Source organism: Coturnix japonica, chromosome 1, assembly GCF_054131305.1.
Source record: "Coturnix japonica strain WE chromosome 1, WE-NBRP24, whole genome shotgun sequence".
Taxonomy (NCBI): domain Eukaryota; kingdom Metazoa; phylum Chordata; class Aves; order Galliformes; family Phasianidae; genus Coturnix; species Coturnix japonica.
Window position 1 is genome coordinate 165,779,694 of NC_140663.1, and position 21,735 is coordinate 165,801,428.

Sequence of the window (21,735 nt, forward strand, 5' to 3'; positions counted from 1 at the left end):
CTAACATCCTCTTTTGAGACTGCCAAAATTCAAAGAAAATTTCTTAACCATGCCTGCTTAACAGAACTCTTGTCTATCAGCAACTATTAAGCCTCATACTAACTCTCATGTATGTACGCAGCTTCTCAAACATACTATAGCAATCTAATCAGAAACTGCTTAACTGTATGGGGTACACATCCCAAAAATCATGACAGCCAAAAAGAAAACAAAAAACTCTACTTTTCTACAAGGAAAAAAGAGATCACAGAACAAACTCTGGCTGATGCAGCCTCACTGGAACAAAGCAAATATATGACTGCCTGGTCCTGTCCTGGAACACAGCATCCAGGAACACACCACGCTGACTCATGCTAATGCTACTTACTCAGCACTGGGCAGAGCAGAACTGCTCAGACTATCTAAAAATTTGTTCAACCAAGAATAGCCTTGTGTAGACACAGAATCAAGATTCTTTTTTTTAATTGGTGTAATGAACTGATATGATTAAATGCTTGTTTCTACACGGTAAAGCATTCAGATTAAAGATAACTCAAGTGTAGCTTTTTGTAGCATACAAAACCTTTGTTAAAGCCTGCAAGGGAATTTTTTTTGGTGACATCCTGATGAAACAGCTCATCATTGAGTCTGCTGGCTGAACAAGAGATTCTGATATTGTTTCATCTGTGGGCCAAACCCCGTGGCATACTTCTATCTTGTCCTAGAAAACTCTTTAGTCTTTTTAAGCTGGATGTTACTAGAGTCCAGGGATCATAAAACATCTGTTAGTCTTACTGTGGACTGGATGAAGATGGCTCACAAAAAGGACTGTACTTTCCCGCCCTTACTCAGATGTTAATATTTTCCCACAAACAGAGTAAGATACAATTTTTCTGGGTAAAGAACTAACTGGATGACCAGGCCCAGAGAGTGATGGTGAATGGAGCTACATCCAGCTGGTGATCCATTAGGAATGCTGTTCCCTAGGGGCTGCTATTGAGCTCTGTCCTGTTCAGTATCTTTATTGATGACCTGGGTGAGGGCATTGAGTGCACTCTCATTAAGTTCACAGATGACACCAAGTTGGAAGGAAGCAGCAATCCGCCTGGGGGTAGGAAGGCCCTACAGAGGACTGTGGACAGGTTGGGCTGAGGCCAATGGGATGAAGCTCAACAAGATCAAGTGCTGGGTCCTGCACTTTGGCCACAACCCCAGGCAATGCTGCAGACTTGGGGCAGTGTGGCTACCAGACTGTGCAGAGGAAATGGACAGGAAACATTTAGCTGTTGTTCTAAGAGACATAGTTTAGCCAGGAAATATCTGTGGTAAGTGGACAGTTGCACTGGATGACCTCAGAGGTCTTTTCCAATCTTGGTGATCTAACGGCATGATGCCACATTCAAGCCTGTCCTCAGGAAGTATCCTGGATAGACAGATGGAACAACATAGGGAAAATATCTCAGACTTTCCTAAGGAATACACATTTGTCTGGTGCCTGACCATTTTCACCACCATTTAATTTCTCCTTTTAATTCAGTGGGGAATTTTTGCAGCATGTGCATGTTCTCTCTTGGCTGATCTTACTAAGCGACACAAAGAAACACAGGCAAAATTTCAAACTTTCAGGGTGCATAACTAGACATATTAGCATTAAATATTGAACATTTATGTGAGAGAGATACTACGATGAAGTGGTACAAATCCAGTATATATTCATTAGAACAGATTTGACATTTGAAAAATACATAAAGCTTTTAAATTAAAAATTCAGACTAGACTATCCATTTTACCCTCTGCTTTATCTTTTGCTGCACAGTTTCATTCCATGATAAAGACAGAATGAAAAATGAGTTCTTTAAAATTAGGCAATACACATTATACGTTTTAAAAATTTAAATATATACAGTTCATTTATATTTACCACTGTATCTGCTCATCTTTCTCTCTGCATTCTGAAAATGCATCTTGAATCTTAAAGATCAATGAATGATATTTATTTTATTAGATTTAATAAGGTGTAAAACCACAGCATTAAATCATACACACACTAAACATATGACCCAGTTTCCTCTCAGTTATGGAGTACACAGGGAGTAACTTGCATCCAGACATTAAAAAATAAATAAATCTGCTTAAAAAAAAGCAACAACAAATTAACAAATTGAACTTTTTAAGAAAAATGATCACTTTCTTTAGTATTTTAGAATATGCACTGTAAAGACTTGTTTCTTTTTTATGAACCACACAAGTCTTTATGAGTGATTGCCTTCTGCTATCAATTTTCTACAATCATATAGAACATCAGCTGCTTAGTGGTATGATGAAGGATGCTCTTCAAACTTCTGCTTACAAGGTAGCATTTAATAATGAAAAAAATACCTATACTCATAAAACATGCTTAGAATTGAGAATGTAATCAACAGGAGTTGACTTCTGTTGAAATAGATTACATTTCAAAAGATTTAAGGCTGAAGTTTACAGAAAAACCCATAACCTGTGGATGCCTCCCATAACAGAGGATCTAAATTTCATTGGAATTGAGCTTCAATAATTCACAGTGAAACCAAACCAAATGCAAGTAAAGCTAACTTTCCTTTCGCAGTGCTGCATCTTAAAACCTGTTTTCCCACACATAAAACCAATTATTTTCCCAAACGAGGGATAATCCCTCTACGCTGACATTACTACCACCTAAAAATGCAGAGCTTGCAGACTTGTCGTGGAAGCTCATTGGAGTCTGTAAGTCTCATTGCATTCAAAGAATAATGATTTCAATATCTTTGGAATGTAAAGTCTTCAGCTTGTGCTTAAAGAAAAAAAAAAATGGAGAGAGAAACAACAAAACAACTCAACAACTTAAGGAATCCTTCCAACTCAGGCCCCACCATGTGAACACCGTGTCCTGATAAGTCACAAAAGGACATGAATCTTCTGAACATAAAAAAGCATCACCTTCTGCTTTAGCTTCCGTGGAAAACAGACTGTATTTCAGTGGACAGAAGACAGTGACCTGCAATAGTATGATATTTTTATTTTACAACATAGCCTTCAGAACTCCTATTTGGATAGTGTGTCTTTTCAAGTTACTACTGTTCTATACAGCCACTACTTAATTTAAGTGAATAAGTGATTAAATGGAGACACAGCAGAAAGATCTATTAAATCTTCAAGTTTGCCTGCTCCACGAGAGAAAGAAAACATCTAAATTTCCTTGTGTTTAATTAGAACACTAAATCTGAGTTATTCTGTGCTGTCCACATACCTGGACGACACCTGTCCAAATAGAGACATCAGCTACTCTTGAGACCATGGAAGACATATCAAGCTGTTTTTGCTCATGCTCCAAAATCCACTACAGCAATCTATCAAAAGAAACTGGAAAGCTGTGCAAGCAAGGTGGGATATTTTAAGGGGTACAAGACTTTTCATGGTGTGCCAGAGTGGGTGAATATAACAGGATATTTATGGGGTAGTACCAAAGGGTGGGAAAAGGGGGGATTCAGAATAGATCAGTGATGAGTAAGAATGGCATCAGCAGAGTCTGTCCTGTCCTTTAATCTTTACTTACCTTCTGTGCACACGTGTTCCCTGTCTGGGGGGAATGGGGAGAGGGAATCCACTAAGAAACCTCATGCCATACCAGCCAGAGGTCTGGGCTGTGTGCTGCAGGCTGAGGGACTGGAAACCAGACAGTAGAGAGATCAAAAATCAGAGAATCGTGGAGATTGTTTTCCTTGAGCAGCAAACCAAAGCAACATGATAGGGTTATTCATGCTGCCAGTGCTTATGTAGTTGCCTGTGAAGGTACTTCACTCTGTCAGTCTGCATGTCTGTGTGGAATGTGTCTGCTGCTTCTTCTGGGATTCAGCCTTAGCTCTGCAGGACATGGAAAATGGAGACAAACACCAGCCTGTAATCTCAGCAGGCTCAGGTGGGGAGGAATCCCCTACATCCTTCAGTCCACTGGATAAAGGCTTCTTGAGCAAATGCTTAAAGGATTCTTCTATCCCTAGAAACATCCAGGACCACTGCTAGGGCTCCAGCTCAGTGACATTTTTAAAGACATGGTCTCTCCTCACAATACAGAGTTTTAAGAGAAATAATGTTTGTGTGCAATGAATTGCTGTTCAGCCATAGGTTTTCATTTTTGAAGCAGCGTTTCCTTGCTTTGCCTTCTCTTACTTTTGCTTTGCTGTTATGGCAACAGTTGTTCAAACAGGCCCACGTTTTTCTCTCATTTTTTTCATTAGGTCACACAGAAATCTAAGTCATCCGGAACTGAAATGCAAGACTAGTATACATAATGAACAAGAATATTATCAGCCCAGCCCACATGCCACCACTGTGAACAGTGTAAAACTGTGCTATAGAAATGTCTGAGATAGCAAATCACAAGAAAAAATAGATGGGTAAGACACTGAAATACAACCAAAAAAACGCTGTTAACTGAAGAATCTCATTCCATGCATTTTAGCTTATGGCTGTAATATCTACACAAAGACCAACTGGTAATTTGCAAGATATGGGGACAGTACACATTTTAATCGTAATTTAGCTGTTTAGTAAATACTAGGTTCCTAATGTTTTTGTAAGATTTGAAAGAAAGCAATGGATCCAACAGTATCAAATACTACAAATGATGATTTCAAAAGATCTTCCACAGGGAATCTCTATATCAGACTGAGTTTCAATAAAGCCTCCAACATGTTCACTTTAATCTCTTTTTTTTTTCTTTTTTCTAAATAAATTAAGGCTTTCTAGGAAGCCTCTCCATACACTGTCCCAGATTTTAATATAATACCATTCAATTCCTGTCACAAAGAGGTTGCTTTCATTTTCTACACTGGCAGTAAACATTTTGAAAAGGCAGCCTTTAACTAATAGCCTAAGTACAGGCCTACTGCATCCTTAGTAGAAGCAATCTTTCTTTACCTCTTTCAAGTTTCAATGTATTATTTTTTTTCCTCTTGAGGTACCTAAACCAAAGTTTCCCAGATGGTGAAGGTAGGAGTCATTACCTTACAGTTTTGGAAACAGAGGGAGGTGCAATTAACCACGGAAAACACGACAGAGTTCATATAAAACTAAACCGATCAAAAGATCATAGGGCCTTCACTGTAATATAAATTTCAAGGTAATTTTCAGAATGATGAGAATATCTATTTGCCTTCATTAAATTCCTGAGAAACCAAAGATATATTTAATGAATGATAAAATACATTTATAAAATAATAATGAAAAGTCAGAGGAAAATGAAAACTAATTAAAAAATGATTAAGGCAAATCAAAATCTTTGTGTAATAAAAGTAAAAATAAATTGGAATCACATTTAAGGAAAAAAGAGGATTCAACTTAAGTGCATAATAAGAAATAATGCATGTTTTCTGGTAAAATTCCTAGTAAAATAAAAGCAGAAGATTTGTTTCAGTTGAGATCTGACCAGAACACCATGAGAAGCAGAACAGCCTGATCAAGAATTTCTTTGAACAAAACAGTATATTTCACATCATAAAATTATATCAAAAAGGTAATAATTATTATCCAGTCATCTGTGACAGATTTCTGTTTTTGCTGACAGCAAAAAAAAAAAATAAAATAAAAGCAACACATAAGTTACAACTTATGAACACAGTTAAATTTCTACTGCAAAGCTCTGCTTTAATAAGCCGTCCCTCTTGGACAGTAATTTTTTTTCTACATTGTAAACAATTTAATCATAAATCAAATGCACAACACTGTCAGCAGTTTGAACAATGAAGAAGAAGATTACAATCACGGTGACAGTACATTTGTCAATAGTTAGCTGGAGAAATATACGGAAATAAAAGTTATTTGAATATGCTAAGTTAAAAACCATATATTACTTAACAGTAATTTCATCTGTTACAGTATTTCCACTTTGTATAGCAGGTGTACCCAATAAGGAGGCTTGTACTCAAATCTTAAGTTCTTATTTAAGAAAAACACAGAAGTAAGGAAATTCATACAACCAAATAAACGCTACAAGTCACCAGCACAGCTGACACACAGTCAGAGTAAGCTGTAAGTTACGCTCTTTATTAATGACTGTAATTATCAGTGAAAAGACCCAGGGAACGAAGTCCAACCCTAGTAATATGACCAAATAACATCTGAATATGCATCATCACTTGCTTTTTCAGATTTCATATTTTCAGACTTGTTCATAGTTTGAACATAGTTTGAACTTCTGCAGGAAAGAATTAAGTAAAATTAAGTACTAACCAAAATAAACGATTTGCATAACAAGAATCTTATGAATACTTCAGAATCTTCCATTGGGTAGTTTCTCTAGAAAAACTAATGACTAGAAATCATGTTCCCCTCAAATCTCCTTTCCGAATATAAGTCAACACAAACGTTCACAGAAATACATGTCATACACCACCAGGCACGACTGTCAAAAATAAATGATTTCTGTTTCAAAATACCAAAATATTGCGTTAAATGACTCTTTAAAATTACCTGTATGGCAAGTGCTCGAGCTACAAGACTTCTAATATAATGTAAAGGATCTTCTGGACCTTCCCACTTGCTTTGCCATGTGAGGGGACACTGAAAAAAAGGAATACTTACTGAAACTATTTTATAAACAACTTCATTTTAATCTAGTAACCTGAATGAAGTGAAATAACCTGCAAGTAAAATATTTCTACAAAAGAAGGCAGTACAAGTAATATAATGGTGAAAGCATATAACTACTAATAGGAAGGTCTAAGTTTTGTAAATTCTTTATGGTAATCATATAGATGGAGAACTTGCAAGAACCTCTACTATTCAATCAAGAAACATCAGCAGGTTCCACAAAAACTTTAGAAAGAATTGACGTAAAACATTACCTGGTAAACGCTGCATAATACTACATACATTTAGTATTAGAGTTGAATATCTCAGTTTACACTGTTTAACATTTGCAGGTGCGTTTTCATTGAAGTTCCTGATCTAACTGCATATGCATTAAACAGATTTTCACATTTTGATCACAGAACTTCTTACAAAATGGTATCTTTCAAAGTATCTGTCATCTCTACTTTATAGATAAAAAAGATTTTAGATCTTTGAACACAAATTCTGCAGGACGAATTCAGTAAGATATCTATAGAAGAAGTATATAAAGTAGTTTATATACTTACACTTTGTATAAAGCTGCATGCTTTACTGCATAATTTTTGAATAGAATAAACATACATTTATTTTCACATTTCTGTTTGTATTCTAGCAGCTTCTGCTTTAATTTTAAAAGAAATAAAATATTTGTTCTTTCTAAACATGTTTCTTTTTAAATGCTCCTTTATTATCTAATTCACAACAACATTAAAATAAACAAAAGCAGTGTAGAGAAAAAGCATTAAGCGAATCACTTTAGATGACAAATATGCAGAGATCTTGCTGCTGTGGTTACAAGAGACTGCTATTAGTCTCTCTGGAGAGCTGCTGAAAAGATTGCTTTATGGTTGCAATCCAATAAAGTGATCTGTGTCAAGGTAAATGGTTAAGTACGCATATGAAATGCCAGAAATACTTCATTCAGCAGATCAGGAAGCACTGAACTGATGCTTGGGAGTGATAAAAATGCACAGAATGGTTCAGTTCATTTTTGTGACAGTGACTGGCTTCATAGCTCCTGCTGCTTCCAATTTAAGGGTGCAGCTCAAGCACACAAGGAACCCAAACTCTTGCTCAATGAGAAGAAATTTAACTATAAATAGTAAAAAATAGCCATTACACATTACATTTGCATTTGCATGTATCCTTTGCATTTACTATGACTTGTACTTCAGCAGCAGTTTCAACCATGCAAAATATGTTTAAAAAGACAATGAGACTGCTAGATAAAAATGCACATTTATCCTAATTGTATTGCAATTTTGCTCACAAATGCGCCTTTGTTAATCTAAAAAGACAAACAATTTAATTTTCGTTTTATTTACAAATGCGGCAGATCAATAAATAACATGATTTGAAATAGGAGCTGTTCAACACATGCAGATAAACCAAATATTTGGGAATTACTTTTCATTGCAGAGTCTCAGTATCTGCACATTATCATCAAGACAATTGATAAATTGCTACAGGTGGATACAAACACTGAGTTTCACATGAATGTTTGACTATCTTTGGAATCCAATTATGAAGCTGTTACTGACAGAGTGTGGCAATTTGCACACATTAATTTTAATAGTTTATAAACAATCCCAGTTTGATGCCAGAAAACATGGATAAAGCAGATGTATCAATTTCAGTTACTTTTCTCATAAATCAGGGATATAGGGCAATATGATAGGTTGATCTGGTAGGTACATGTCTAGTGTGGTATGGCAGTAATCCATGATGAATAACTACAGAATGCAAACTGAGATTATGACTACAGTAAAACTTAAGGTTTACAAAAAATCTAAAAATGGAGAATGGGGACAGATTTACATGTTTTAGTGGCTAATATATTTGACTTATATAGAATGATTTCATATTTGGAATGGAAATGCTATTAAACAACTTCTAATCTTATCAAATTTGTCCATAAGATAAAGCTTAATGAAAGTATAATATACTCAGAACCTTCTGCAAACCTACAAAGTAACACTTTTCCGGGTTTCACACTACAAAAATAATATTTCTGTTAGTTATTAAAGATCATAAATATTAGTAAATTAAATATTTATATAGATAACGCATACATTTATGCAACCTTTATACATACAGCTAACTAGAGGCTTTTTCAACAGATAATCCTTTCTTCCTAACATCAAAAAAGCATGCTGAAAACTGAAGGCCATCTGGAAGGTTTCCAGATAATGAATTTACTTCTCTCCAAACCACATGCAGCTTATTCAGCAGCAATTTGTTAACCATAAGAGCTGCACAAATGTGCCTAAACTCCAAGATGTAAAAAGGCTTTGTTTTAATACTGGAAGTTGTTCATGATTGCTTAAAAATAGTTGTTTGTAACATAAACATCCATTTGTTAAAGGAGAGAAATAACCTGCTCTACTCAAGACCTTTGAACAGTATTGAACCTTCATGATACATCTGAGAATCCATTTTGAACTCTTAAGTTTAATCACCACCTAAAAGGTCCTTGAATGTTTAGGAACCTCAGGAACTCACTAATGCATTTTAGAGTAACTGTTAATAAAAAAAGCTTAGAATAAGTGGTGACATAAATATATGTACCAGAATATCATCGAGTTTTTATTTTCATTGCTTTTAATATAAATTTATGAAATATTACTTACCTTCTGATTTATCAGAGCACTTGCCAGCCTTTGTACTTCAGGACTCAGTAATGAGGTACCTCTAATGACTTTACTTAAAGAAGCAAGTGACTGATGGACACTTTGCACAAGGCGAATAGCACTAAATTGCTCAAGAGTAATGAACGATAAGATTGGAGATCCTTGTCGCTCCACAGGAGGAGTCACCTTCTGATGAATCAGGTTAGAATTCTAAAATAGTACATGTGACAACCAGTTAATAAACAGGGAAATTATGATGTTATAACAAGTATTCTTTCTTTTATTTGTGATTCCTCAAAAGACCTTGGTATCTGTGAAGTAGTTCAGACATCCTGTTATTTTGGAGACTGAATCAAAACTACAACACTTTCACTGTTATCTCTGTGATGTTCAGTAAAGGCACCAACCTTCTCAGACAACTCTCTTCACTTTATTACTTTAAAAGCACTGGGATTCCTTACAATTATTTATCTAAGTGACCGCTAGTGTTATTTATGTTAATATGCCAATATAATAATCAGTAGTGTATTTTGCATAACAAGACTGCATTGGTCAATGTGCACTATGTTACAGATATAGCCTTTGCTCTGATAAGACTACACACTTATTTCATAAATTATGACAGACAAAGCAGAGAATTCATACACTTCATCCCAAAATTGGCTATCAGGATCACTGTATCTCTTAAGTACAAGATATATGCCTAAAATAAAGTACTGTATGACTGTATATATGCTATTCTATACATCTCTTTTTCTTATCATAGTTCTTTGAATACAGAAAACATAATGTGCTCCAGATCATATTTGATATAAATTGCTTCTTGGTTCTGCAGCACAGACCAGTTGATCATATCTTGCTGGAGTATTTAATTGTAAAAAAGGATAGAAAAAAATACATTGTTTTGCTCAGTCTTTTACATATCCTATCTCCATTCATGACAAACTTACTGAAGTAGGAGGCCTCCACATTCCTCCATGCTGTCCATTATGTAACCATCTCCTATGAACCACATATCCATTTCATAACACTTTAATGCCTTCTCCTGGGAATTTGTTAAAGGAACCAATCTGTCACTTTTATAGCAAAATTAAATGTGAATGCCAATATCAGCTTATACGTTTAATGTTATATTACATTCCCTTAAAATCTATTATGTATATAACTCACATCAGCTTTAAAAATATTCTCATGACCTGCTTGGAAATTAAGATGAAAAACTTCTGAAGCACTGAGTGCTCTTTCCTAATCATAAGAAATTTGAAGATAGGTTCTAATCTTTACCATTAAATACTATATTGTACTAACAATATTACATTAGATGTATTTTGAGACTTTGATCTTTTTCCCTATTTTCATTCTGTACATGTTCCTATCCCTGTACAATGTAAGATTTTTTCACAGTCTCACCTAACCTGCTCTAAGCTTTCCTGCACAATCTTCTGAAACTCAGCTTTTTCAAACTCCAGTATGTTCTGAAAGCCATACCCTCAGAAATGTAACAGCTGTAAGAAAAATATACTTCCTGTATTTGATCGGTTCTGCATTTGATTCTAAATTCAGTTTCATTTGTGGTGTTTTTTTAGAATTTTCAATGGATCTTTTGATGTACTTATTCTGCCCTCCTGTTTCTCTGGCTAGTTTTTGGTTTTTTTTGTGTTTTTTTTTTTTAGATATAAAGCTTTACTGTGCATTCTACAATTATTTGTTTGCTGAAGATACATGAAAGAATGATCGTCTATTCCTGTTTCATTGATTTTCCTTGGTTATAAAAGTAATACTCTTCTCTAAAAGCTGAGGTTTCTATCTTTTAGATGAAGGAGCAACAACCAAATTGTCTTGCAGCATTATGTAACATTATAAAAACAATTAGTTAACCTTCAGTTCACAAATACAACAGAAGATGGAGCACATGGTTTTGGCAGCTATGACAGCTTATGATCTTACATTCTGCAAAGTCTGCTTTGAAACAGTTTCGGAATTTTTAGTACGAGTGGATCTTTCAACTTTCATAAAGATATTAAAGAGTTTCCCTGAAGCGAGGCAAAAAATGCATCCATCCTGCAAACAAAATACAGCCCTTACTCTTGTCCCTGTTTGCAGCAGACCAAGATCTAGACGTGACAGAACACTCATGCAGCCCCAGTTGCAGCCTGGAATGTTTGCACTTCCCTGAAAACTATCATATGATGAGCAATGCCCGCATTATTTTGGACAGTGCCATACACAACTATGCAACAATTACATCCTGATCTATGCTGTTATGGCAGGAGAGAGCATGGGAGTATTAACATTTCATTTCACAGTATTAACAAAGTACTGACAAACATAAATGCACATTTAAATATTATGATAAATGATTTCAGTAGAAATTATATACGTTGCATCTAAGTAAAGCTGTAAATTTTCTCATGCTTCAGAATCATCAGCGCTTAGATGCTGAATAACTATTTTCATGACACTTGTAAGTTAATCTTTCTTGACTTAATCCTTGATTTACATACTCAGAATGTTTAAAATGTTTAATGTTTAAAATGTTTAAAAAACACAGTTAATCCTTCTCTACATATGAGGCTCTATAATGAGCCTATGTTGCACTTCTGCCTTTGGAATAAAAAACGAGTGATTTTAAAAACAGCTTTAAAATTATGTTAACTAGAATCAGTTAAGATCTGTAGTAGGTTATAGATCTATATTGATCTATACTTCCTGAGTTTCAGACAGTTTGAAACAGTTAACCATTATGTCCAACTACCACTGACAGAAAGTACATTTGACAGGAAGATACTTCCTGTAAGAGATACAGGAGATCTTGTTAGCATCCATCCCATCTGCTTCTACTTTACTAATATCTGTATCCAACAGATAAAGGAAAAAAAGATAACAATAGTCTGCAGCTACATAAAAATGATACACTTCCAGAACCTAGAGTAAACCAAATAAATTTCTCACTTCGCCTCTACATCCTACCCAGCAGATCACAGGTCTCCTGCAGCTACTGTGTTATATCCGCCTGGCCATGAATATTTGATAATTTCTGATACAGTGAACAAAGCTTTGTTTAAGGTGACTAAACTGAGCCCTTATTACAACACAGATCAAAAAGAGCACTTTTCACATCTAAGGAAGTTTTCAGGTACAGTGCACCAAGAATATCTACTTTCACATCCACATACCAAAACTTCTGAAAGAAACTAGCTGCTCAGTTCTCTGAACTATGCAAACTATATGGTAACTCAGATGGGGAAAACAAAGGATGGTCAGTGGTCAGAGATCACTCAAACCACAGACTGTATAAACCAGTAAGGCTGATTCTAATCTATAGCAGAGAGAACAGTTTTGTAGTTAAACAAAGGTCTCCTGCATCCACAAAAGTAATACACACAGAGCACAAGTTTTAAATAATATCTGTGGTTTTTGAATTTAAATATAATATAGTAAACACAGCAAACAATATATAGTATAGCATTTTTGTACACAGTGGTCCTACCAAACTAAAACTGCTACTGCTAGGAAAAGCCTATACTTACTAGGTCATTACTATGAGGTTGCAGTAAAGACCTACTAAGCTTGCAATCGATCTGTGACAACAACTTGCTTTTTGACAAGGAATTCACCAGGTGTCTCCTGGTGTTAAGTATGGGACAGTAGTGAAGGCTTTGAAAGTTTCAGGCTAACAAGAGAACTGTGTTAACTATGAACAAAACTAGCCAGTGGTCATCTGCTGGTCATTGGTGAAGGGCAATGCTAAGATCTGGAAAGACTGCTTCTGCTCTATGACATGATGATGGAGGCCAACAAGAAAGAAAAATAGCTAAGTGATTAGTAAGGTACCTGCTGCATCACAAAAAAACTCTACCAAAGCATTGCACAGTCTGTAGTTAAGGAATGGGGAAAAAGGATTAAGACACATTTTACAACTGAAAACTCTTACCAAAGATAATCTGAGGGCGATAGGTAAGACCTCATTTGAATCCACCTTTTCCTGATATGGAACTCTAAGGCTTGATTACCTTCATCTGGGTAACTAAGATCATCAAGGCCCACAGCAAAAAGATAAATGGCTTCCTTAATGATGCTGCTGTATAGACACAACTAATTTATGATAGAAGTTCTAAAGAATAAGTGCTTTGAATATGTAGTTCTAATGGTGATGATGCAAAATAACTAATTGCTAGCAATGGGTGCTGTTAGTAAGTATTGATGTAGAAGAGTTTAAAACTGGTTTCATTTACCAGTCTACCAAACATTAATATCGAAATCTCTAATTTTCTGACTGTGTGTGGGTACATATGTATAAATGAAACTGTTTCATCAGAACTCAAATAGGATTGCAGGCATAAAGGTACGTAAAGAACCAACCTCCTGTTAGCAAGGTATAATGGAAGGTGTCAAACTGAAATATACTGCTGTTCTTTATAGGACTACAGACCTGATTAACAACAGCCCGTTTCAGGGGTGGCAGATTTCATCATGAATTATTTAGTAGTAAAAGATTATTTTGACAAAAAATTGATTTATCATATACTTAGTATGTATAAGAAAAAGATTTGAGACATTTCAAAATGTAACTGTGAATTCTAATGTATACCTCATGTCACTCTTTCGTATGCTATTATCTAAGGGAAAGATTTTTCTCATTCCAATGTTCATATGTACAAGACATATTTTTAGGATGCAATGTCTCTGCTCTATTTCTTATCACTGAGGAGAAAATATGGCCTCATGTCTAAGTAGGCAACTGACATTTGGTGAGAAAAATCTTTCCCTAGCATGCCTAGTACCTTCATTTCAAAGACAACATGCACACATTACACTTAAATGGAGACCAGCAAAAATGGCTGGAAACCAGACTTTATATCATACTTGAAAAAGCAGCCACAAAACTGAGCCCAGTCAAACAAAAAGGAAGTGATACTGGATATTGCAAGTGTTGTGGAAAGGATTTAAATGAATCATCAGCTTAAAGCTAGTGAGCATATTTCAGTAACATAGAAGAAAAACATTTTGTAAATACAAATACAAGATGTTAATCACGTCTTATGAGAGTGGTCTCACTTCCATATGAAGGAGAAAGATATAGGCTACTATACCACATGCAGACTTCATAGTTAATTACACAGATGTAATACTACACTTCCCACCTCAACTGCATTTCTTTCACTTCTAAACTCCTTATGTTTCAGTATCCAAGTATCCATTAAACCTTGCTTTTAATGTAGTCACTGGGAAGAAAAAAAAAATGTTTCTTTTTAAAAACTACTTTCCTACCTGATTAAGTTTCTTCCATAGGCTGAGTATAGGTGAAAGTTCAGCTGACCATATTTCTCTGTCAAATTTGCAGCCAGCACTTACTGACCTGCTAAGGATCCGAAGTTGTGAAATGACCTGAAAACAAAGGCAGATCATGAAGAAGGATAAATAAAAAAGTACAAAAATGCAAGTAGTGAATACTTTCTGATTTATCTATGGACTATACTCTTCTGCATACTTAATGATTAATCATCATCTATTAAAACACAAGCAATATCCATATACAAACACATACCTGAGCCTCATTCAGATTAAGCTCAAAACCAAAAACTTCCTTTTATTTTTCTTATCATATTGCCTGTGTTCAACTATAATTTAAAAACTAATGAAGTGTATAATTCAATCAAAATCCTCTTTTCCACATGATCTAAAAAAAAGCTTGAGCTACAAAAAAAAAAAAAAATCAGGAACACAACAGAGTATATACTAAACATATACAGTATGTATCAGGCAACAAAACTTCATGAGAATTGTAATAAATTCATTCTCTCCTCCCATGGATCTCTTTCTTAGCTCTTCTTGCTAGCTCAGATTAGTTAAATGTGTATTTACTCACTTAGAAAAACATTCTTTCTCTTTTTAAACAAGTACACATTAAAGCAATTAAAATAATAACTACTGAACTCTCAGAAAGAATGGGAGCTCTCAGTTTATCAGATCCAGCTGATTCCCTGGGTTAGCAATCCTGGAAACTCCAAACAAATTGATCAAATATATGCATATGTTTATAAAGAGATACTGCAATTAAACTTATACAGAGAAGTATAAGCAGTTTGCCCGTTAAGCAGAGATATTTTTACAACGTTAAGTGAATTTCAGTGATTTTTCACAGAATGTTTTTGCAAGACATGCTATAGAAAGACTTTCTCTCTTCAGTCAACTTCAAAGTACTCAGCTTGATAATACACATTTTGTTAACTGTTCAAAAGGATTGGATTATTTAATTGTATAATTTTAAATCAAACTTTTTCTGCTGAGTTTTGAATTTCTTTTGTTGAAACATACAATGTGTAGTAATGAAGAATTGAGTATAATGAAGTAATGCATCCTTTTGTTTTCCTGATAAATTTTATTCAGCTTTTTTGTTTGTTTGTTTTTACCAGCCTCAATAGGGAGTATGAAGCACTACAAGATGGTACTACACTGAACTCTAATGTTACTCTAATGTTTATAACAATTACTATAGTTTATACTTATGTTAAACATCACACAAGACACAAATCCAGATCTTAAGATGAATATTTTATAAACTACAAGTATGTATATAAATACATTCTATAATACATAAAACTATTTTTTGAATAATAAGTTTAAAGATACCCTTAGTTAAGCTAAAATGATACTGATAAATAATATGGTCAATTCTGGAAAAAAAAAAAAAAAAAAAGCATTTTTTAGTTCCATCACTAATGAAAATATCATCTGTTCCCCCAGAGAATTCTGCATACTCTGTGATTCTTCCAGATCTCAGAGAAGCTGAACAGTTCCCTCCATGGGAGCTCTACTCATCCCTAGGCAAAACAAATAAGTTTATATATAACATATATGATTTTCATGGGAGTCATACAAAGGACAAAAATGGGCCTACGACATGGCAGGGCAGAAACGTGCGCACAGTGGTTGAGTACCTTGAGTGAGACCCTGTCACAGATGAAAAAGGGAATGTGATTAACCTTCTGTATTTCAGGATAAAAAATAACTTTTGGTTGAAGGAGGCCACTGTGCATAGTCACTAAAATTGACCTTACCAAAGACAAGTGCAAATTCACTGAAGCTCTTCTAATTCCCTTTAAGCATTTACTTAAAGCATGTAAATCACCAAGATTGCTACCTTTTCCTTCCTACATATCCAACAGACAGATCTTAAACAGGCTACACTGTTCTTGAGAACTCCTTCCTATTGTGCAAGCACCTCATATAGACAGGTCTATGTTGCAGAATTTAGATTGAAGTTTTCTGTTTCCTGAAAACTTAATTTTACACCTCAAGGAGCAGTCAGCTCCACTCACTATATTACAATATGTGAGATATCAGCAGGTCAGCTTACAATCAGATACCTACTCTACAGTGAGATCCATCATGCCATAAACATGATGGTTCTGTGACCACAAGGAGAGCCTTGGAAATGACCAGACCCAGAGGCAGACATACAGATCTTTTGGAGTCTGTTGTAGAAAGGTATGAAGCAGACACAGATATAGTTACAATACTAAGCAATCTGAAAATCTAATCATATTTGTATCAATGAGGATAATCAAAATCACAATATTTTTACAGCACCTAACCTTTGAATGCTTATCTTCGAAATCTCAATGTATTATTATATATATAATGATACATTATATAATTATATATATATATTATTATAATTAGTCTTAGAAGCCCTTATATGCTTTATAGGTACAGTCTGAACACACATCTAAATATTATGAATATATGATAAGTTGGAGAAAATTTGCCATAAAAAAGTATATGTATACAACAAAAGTAAAATAAAAGCTATCAAAATATTAAAGCAATCACATAATGGTTTGGTCATGGATGGGTAAGAAGGTTATTCAGAACCACTAATCTTCGTAGAAACTGCCTGTTTTATGTACAAGAAAATAATCACTGAACTATTTAAAGAAAAATTGATAACTAATTTGTGAACAGAGCATCAAAAACTATCAACAATATACGGAAACTCAAGTATTTTTGTTCCTCTTTAGTGGAAAATTCATATATTATATGCTTTTCTTGTGCTGTCAACTTAGAAGAATGCAAATTGTATATATTAGTAAAGGTGGGGTTTTCGAGATTAAAATGTCGATATTTGTTTGCTTTGCTATTAAAATTAATTGAGTTCCTCAGCTCTTTCATCTATTTCATGCTTCATGGGTTTCTCTGGATATATGCTGTTATATTATTGACTACTTCATTATAGTACAAGAAAACATATTTAGAGAAATAAATGAATGAAAACTATGGAAAACAGAAAAGATGAGTGATCCCATGTGGCTTTGTATGGAATGACGAGAAAGTCACGTTAGACTTGAAAATGGAAGAAAAGAAGAAAAAAAAAATTAAAAATAAAAACAGGAAATGCCAAGATTTTAACATTTCCTCTTCTGGAAGTTTGATAAAAACAGAATTCCAGCACCACAAAATCAATTTCTGTTCTTTACTCACCTAGAGCATTGAGAAAAAGTCTTACCTTTGGTAACTCACAGCCAGAAGAAAAACTGGTACTTCACAAACTCAATATATAACAAAAACAGACTGAACTAAGAATCATAACTGTTCTAAGAATAAAAAACAGAACAGATTTGCCAAGATCTAATTTCTGTTCTTTTTTCTTCATGACAATGAAGCAGATAAAAGGATTTTTATTTCTGAACAGAAAGCTAACAAACTTTTCTCAGTAGAACTATAGGAAACATCAAAGCAGATACACTACTGCCATCTACCAGTTTTGAAAGGATTTGGTCTTAGCACAGAAACCACTTCTGTATTTCATTTCTCTGACTGAAAGAACATATTCCTTTTAAGAGCCGTTCAAAGAAATATTTCTATTTTTATAACATTTTAAAGTTTAAACCAAAAAATGGAAGTGGTAATGCAGTCACCTTTGTAAACACTGGCAAAGTAGTAACTCAGGGCACTGTGACTATTTCATCCTTGACCACAGTGTGGCAAAGCAGGGAAGAAATTTCAGTCTGATACGCCTCCTGACAGAACTTAACACTTCCACAATGTTCGCTGTAATCCAACTGCAGTTACCCACAGCACTGTGTAAGTAGCCTAAGACTGAGCTACCAATAAAGCCTTCCCAATTTTCAGATTCGGAGTGCTGCTTGCTTCTCTGCATGGCCCCCAGAGGTAGTTAAGATGAGGATCCTTTAACAGCATTCAGAGGCATATCGTTCAAACTGCATGTGGATGCATTAGGAACACCATAGGTACATGACCAGTCTTCTGTTGTTCCCTTTAGGTCACCTCAATATTGTTAATTCACCAAAAATTATCTGAATTAAGATTGGATGATTTTCAGAGCTACATTTCTTCTGATCAAAATACAAAGTGAAAAAGAGAGTAACTGACATCTTGTTTTAAATAGAAGAGGACCATATACTTTAAACGTCCAGAAGATACTTCTGTTGTTTTCCACTGTGGGTTCCATTTTGTTCTGTGGCAAAGAATGAATGTACTTTCATGCAGCACCACAGGTACATGCAAAGTGCTTCGCATATTTTAAAAATTCTTGTTTGGTACTCAAATTGCTCCATTACAGGGTAATAATAAATACAATCCGGCCTTACTCATCTATTTCTGCTAGAGCCTATTAGTCATATATTTGTGATGTGAGATGCATTTAATAAATGTCAGTAATTATGTGTTCTGCACAGCTAACACAAGAGAAAAAATTTAAATTACTTTAAAAAAATTGCTTTATGGTCAACCTGACATCAAGTGCAATAATAACATAATTTCAGAAGAATTTCAACTGCATACTTTTCAGTAATCATGCCCATATTACTCTATGCACCGTGATTAGAATTATGGGGAAGTGGCAGATATAAAATCAGGTACTATAATGAAAAGGAAAATCTGTTGAGGAAAGGACAAGAAGCTACCGCTATTGTATTACAGATGCACTTCAATAAATAGTTACAAACCACAGACCCACTATTCTTTATATAGTAAAATACTGCAGTTATAGATATGATTTGGTATTAGCTAACTTGGGTAATACAAGCAGTGGAGGTGTATAATCTCAGGTATGCTTTGGCAGTCTCACAGTTGCAGGTGTCCCTGTACACCTGGAACATGTTGTCTCTGTTGCTGTCATTTGTAAGGTAAAAGCCAGAATTGGAACTGTGCAATTAGATTGCAAACAAGGTATGCAAGAAATTGGGGAGAAGAAGTATGGAATTCAGCAGTGACTTGCTGAAAATGGAAATGGTTAAAGGTTTTCTTCAAAAAAAACTGAATATAAGAAGCAAAGGATAAGATGCTGTTTTACTGAAGTCAATAGGATTACTGCAATTACATTTAACGAGGCAAGATACAGTTCATGTTTTCTGACCTTGGTTCACATTTGCTTGCCTTACTTGATTACTTCTGTTTTCCATTAGTAGTCTCCTTTTCATTTTAACTCCAAAAGTATACTCCACAAAAAATAAAAAAGAGCAGCAAAAAATGGTAATAGAGCTTTTTCCACAAAAATATCCAATTTTCAAGCACAGGCAAAAGAGCAATTGTAATTATCTTAAATAAGCACTATATTTATCTGTGATGCTAAGGTACAATGTAAACTTGTATTAAGTTTATGTGGTAAGGTTGAAGTAGCAGTGCAGAGGCTGCAGGGTTGGTTCTGTGCGCAGCAGCCAGCATTGACCCATGCCAGAGAAGAGCAGCCCCAGCTGCTCATATAGGGACCCACTGGGCAGAGCTGAGCCATGAGCAACGCTGGGTGCACATCTCGGAGAGTGGATAGGAGGGAAGGAAACAGTGCTGTGCAACTGCAGCTGGGAGAGAGGGGGGAGAAGTGGCCCTGCAGCCCCCAAGGTCAGTGAAGGAAGAGGGCAGGAGGTGATTAATAAAATTCCTTTTAAATTTTTTAGCTTTTATTAAGAAAATTGCCACTGCCAAGACAAACACATGCTTTAAGATGACTGACTTTTCACTTTCTCATCATAAACACTTCCATTTTAAATTAAACACTCACATATGAAATGAAATTATGATAACTATACTCTGATTGTTACAACTCTCAGTGGAGAAATGGAGAAACAACTATGTTCCAATTTATGTCTGATTAATATCATCTTGTTCTTCAAACAGTCCAGCATCCCATTTCTGCATAACAAACACCCTGCTAGTTACAGCAGTCCTCTGAAATGGCCATTAAAATGCTTATTATACTACTTTTACAAATACTGTTGACATTACCACAGAGCTTCCTCTAAAGAAACACATACTTCCAAACAAACAATGATTCACAGCTTTATTTTAGGCCCTTATCTAGAATGGCACAAACTATTTCCTATACCTGCTTGTCTTTCTCCAGGGGCACACACAAACACACACAAATTAAGATGAGGTGGCTAATATTATTGATATGATTCAAGGTCAGTGAGATGAATTGAACATGTGCTTTTTTAGAGAAACAGAACAAATAACAACTGAAGAACTGACTTAGGATCAGAGTTATCATAGTTTCCTATCAAAGAATCTAGACATTAAGAAAAATAATAAATATAGATCACATGAGATTATTCCAACGTTTCTGCATTTTCAGTTTATCTTCCTAGGGTGATTACTAGCAACAATTCACAAAAGTTTGCAGGCACGCTGCAAGTCTTGCACTGAACAAGACAACTCTTAATTGCTTTTCCAAGGTGTAAAATATATACAGAGGGGCCTGAACACTTCATTACGGAAATATGATAAACACTGTTTTGTTGAGGACATTTCATTAGTATTCTATTAAAATTACAATAAAGGATGACAAAAGTTTGTAAATATCCATAATAAAGACAAACATAGTCCTGAAAATAAGAGAACACCATGGAATCAAGAGACTTCTCCTTAGAATGGTGACTAGAGAAAGATCCAAATTGTAGGCCCTTCCCATCGACGGGACAGCATCACACAGTCCAACACACTTTTCTAATCACTGATATAGGTTATACAGGGACATTAAACCATCAGAATATAGACCAATATGCAAGCAAAACCACAGCGTTTATCAGATCACAAGAAAGGAGTATGACAGTAACCTCGTGGTAGGGACATTTGTTGAGCGTGAGGAAAGTGGAGTTGCAGTCTGTGCAGACAATCTCTACCTGGCATAAAACAAACAGAATGAGCTACGATGACTTGCAGCTGAACTGTCAGCTGAGTTGTCTTCTACTTTGACTGCACTGTTTTGCAGTGGGAACATGGAAAGAAACGTGAGATCATTCAAAGTCATATTCAACCTAAGAGAAGTTATGTTGAAGGCATGTTGTAATAGTAGGTGAGGCAGAACCACAGCAAACTCCTTAACAAAGCAACTGAAAATTAAACCCAGAAAAATACTGTATGTTGGAAAGATCATATGCATACTTAAGTCAAATACTTCCTTAAAAAGATTGCTGTTAGCAGTACGCATACACCATTAACAATGAATTGTACTAGAGAACATCATAAAATGTAGCTTCAA

General features: G+C 35.0%; 1 protein-coding gene across 3 annotated transcripts in view; it reads right to left on the minus strand.

Annotated features, from left to right (window-relative positions):
- The window catches only part of DYNC2H1 (dynein cytoplasmic 2 heavy chain 1), a 120,275-nt gene that overhangs the window by 13,376 nt on the left and 85,164 nt on the right, over positions 1-21,735 (minus strand). For all 3 annotated transcript variants that reach the window (XM_085556079.1, XM_015852271.3, XM_015852270.3), the window contains 3 exons: positions 14,505-14,621; positions 9,234-9,443; positions 6,463-6,552 (listed from right to left, as the gene is read on the minus strand). In XM_085556079.1, coding sequence (XP_085412205.1) covers positions 6,463-6,552; positions 9,234-9,443; positions 14,505-14,621 — 417 coding nt within the window. The remainder of the gene's footprint in view (positions 1-6,462; positions 6,553-9,233; positions 9,444-14,504; positions 14,622-21,735) is intronic.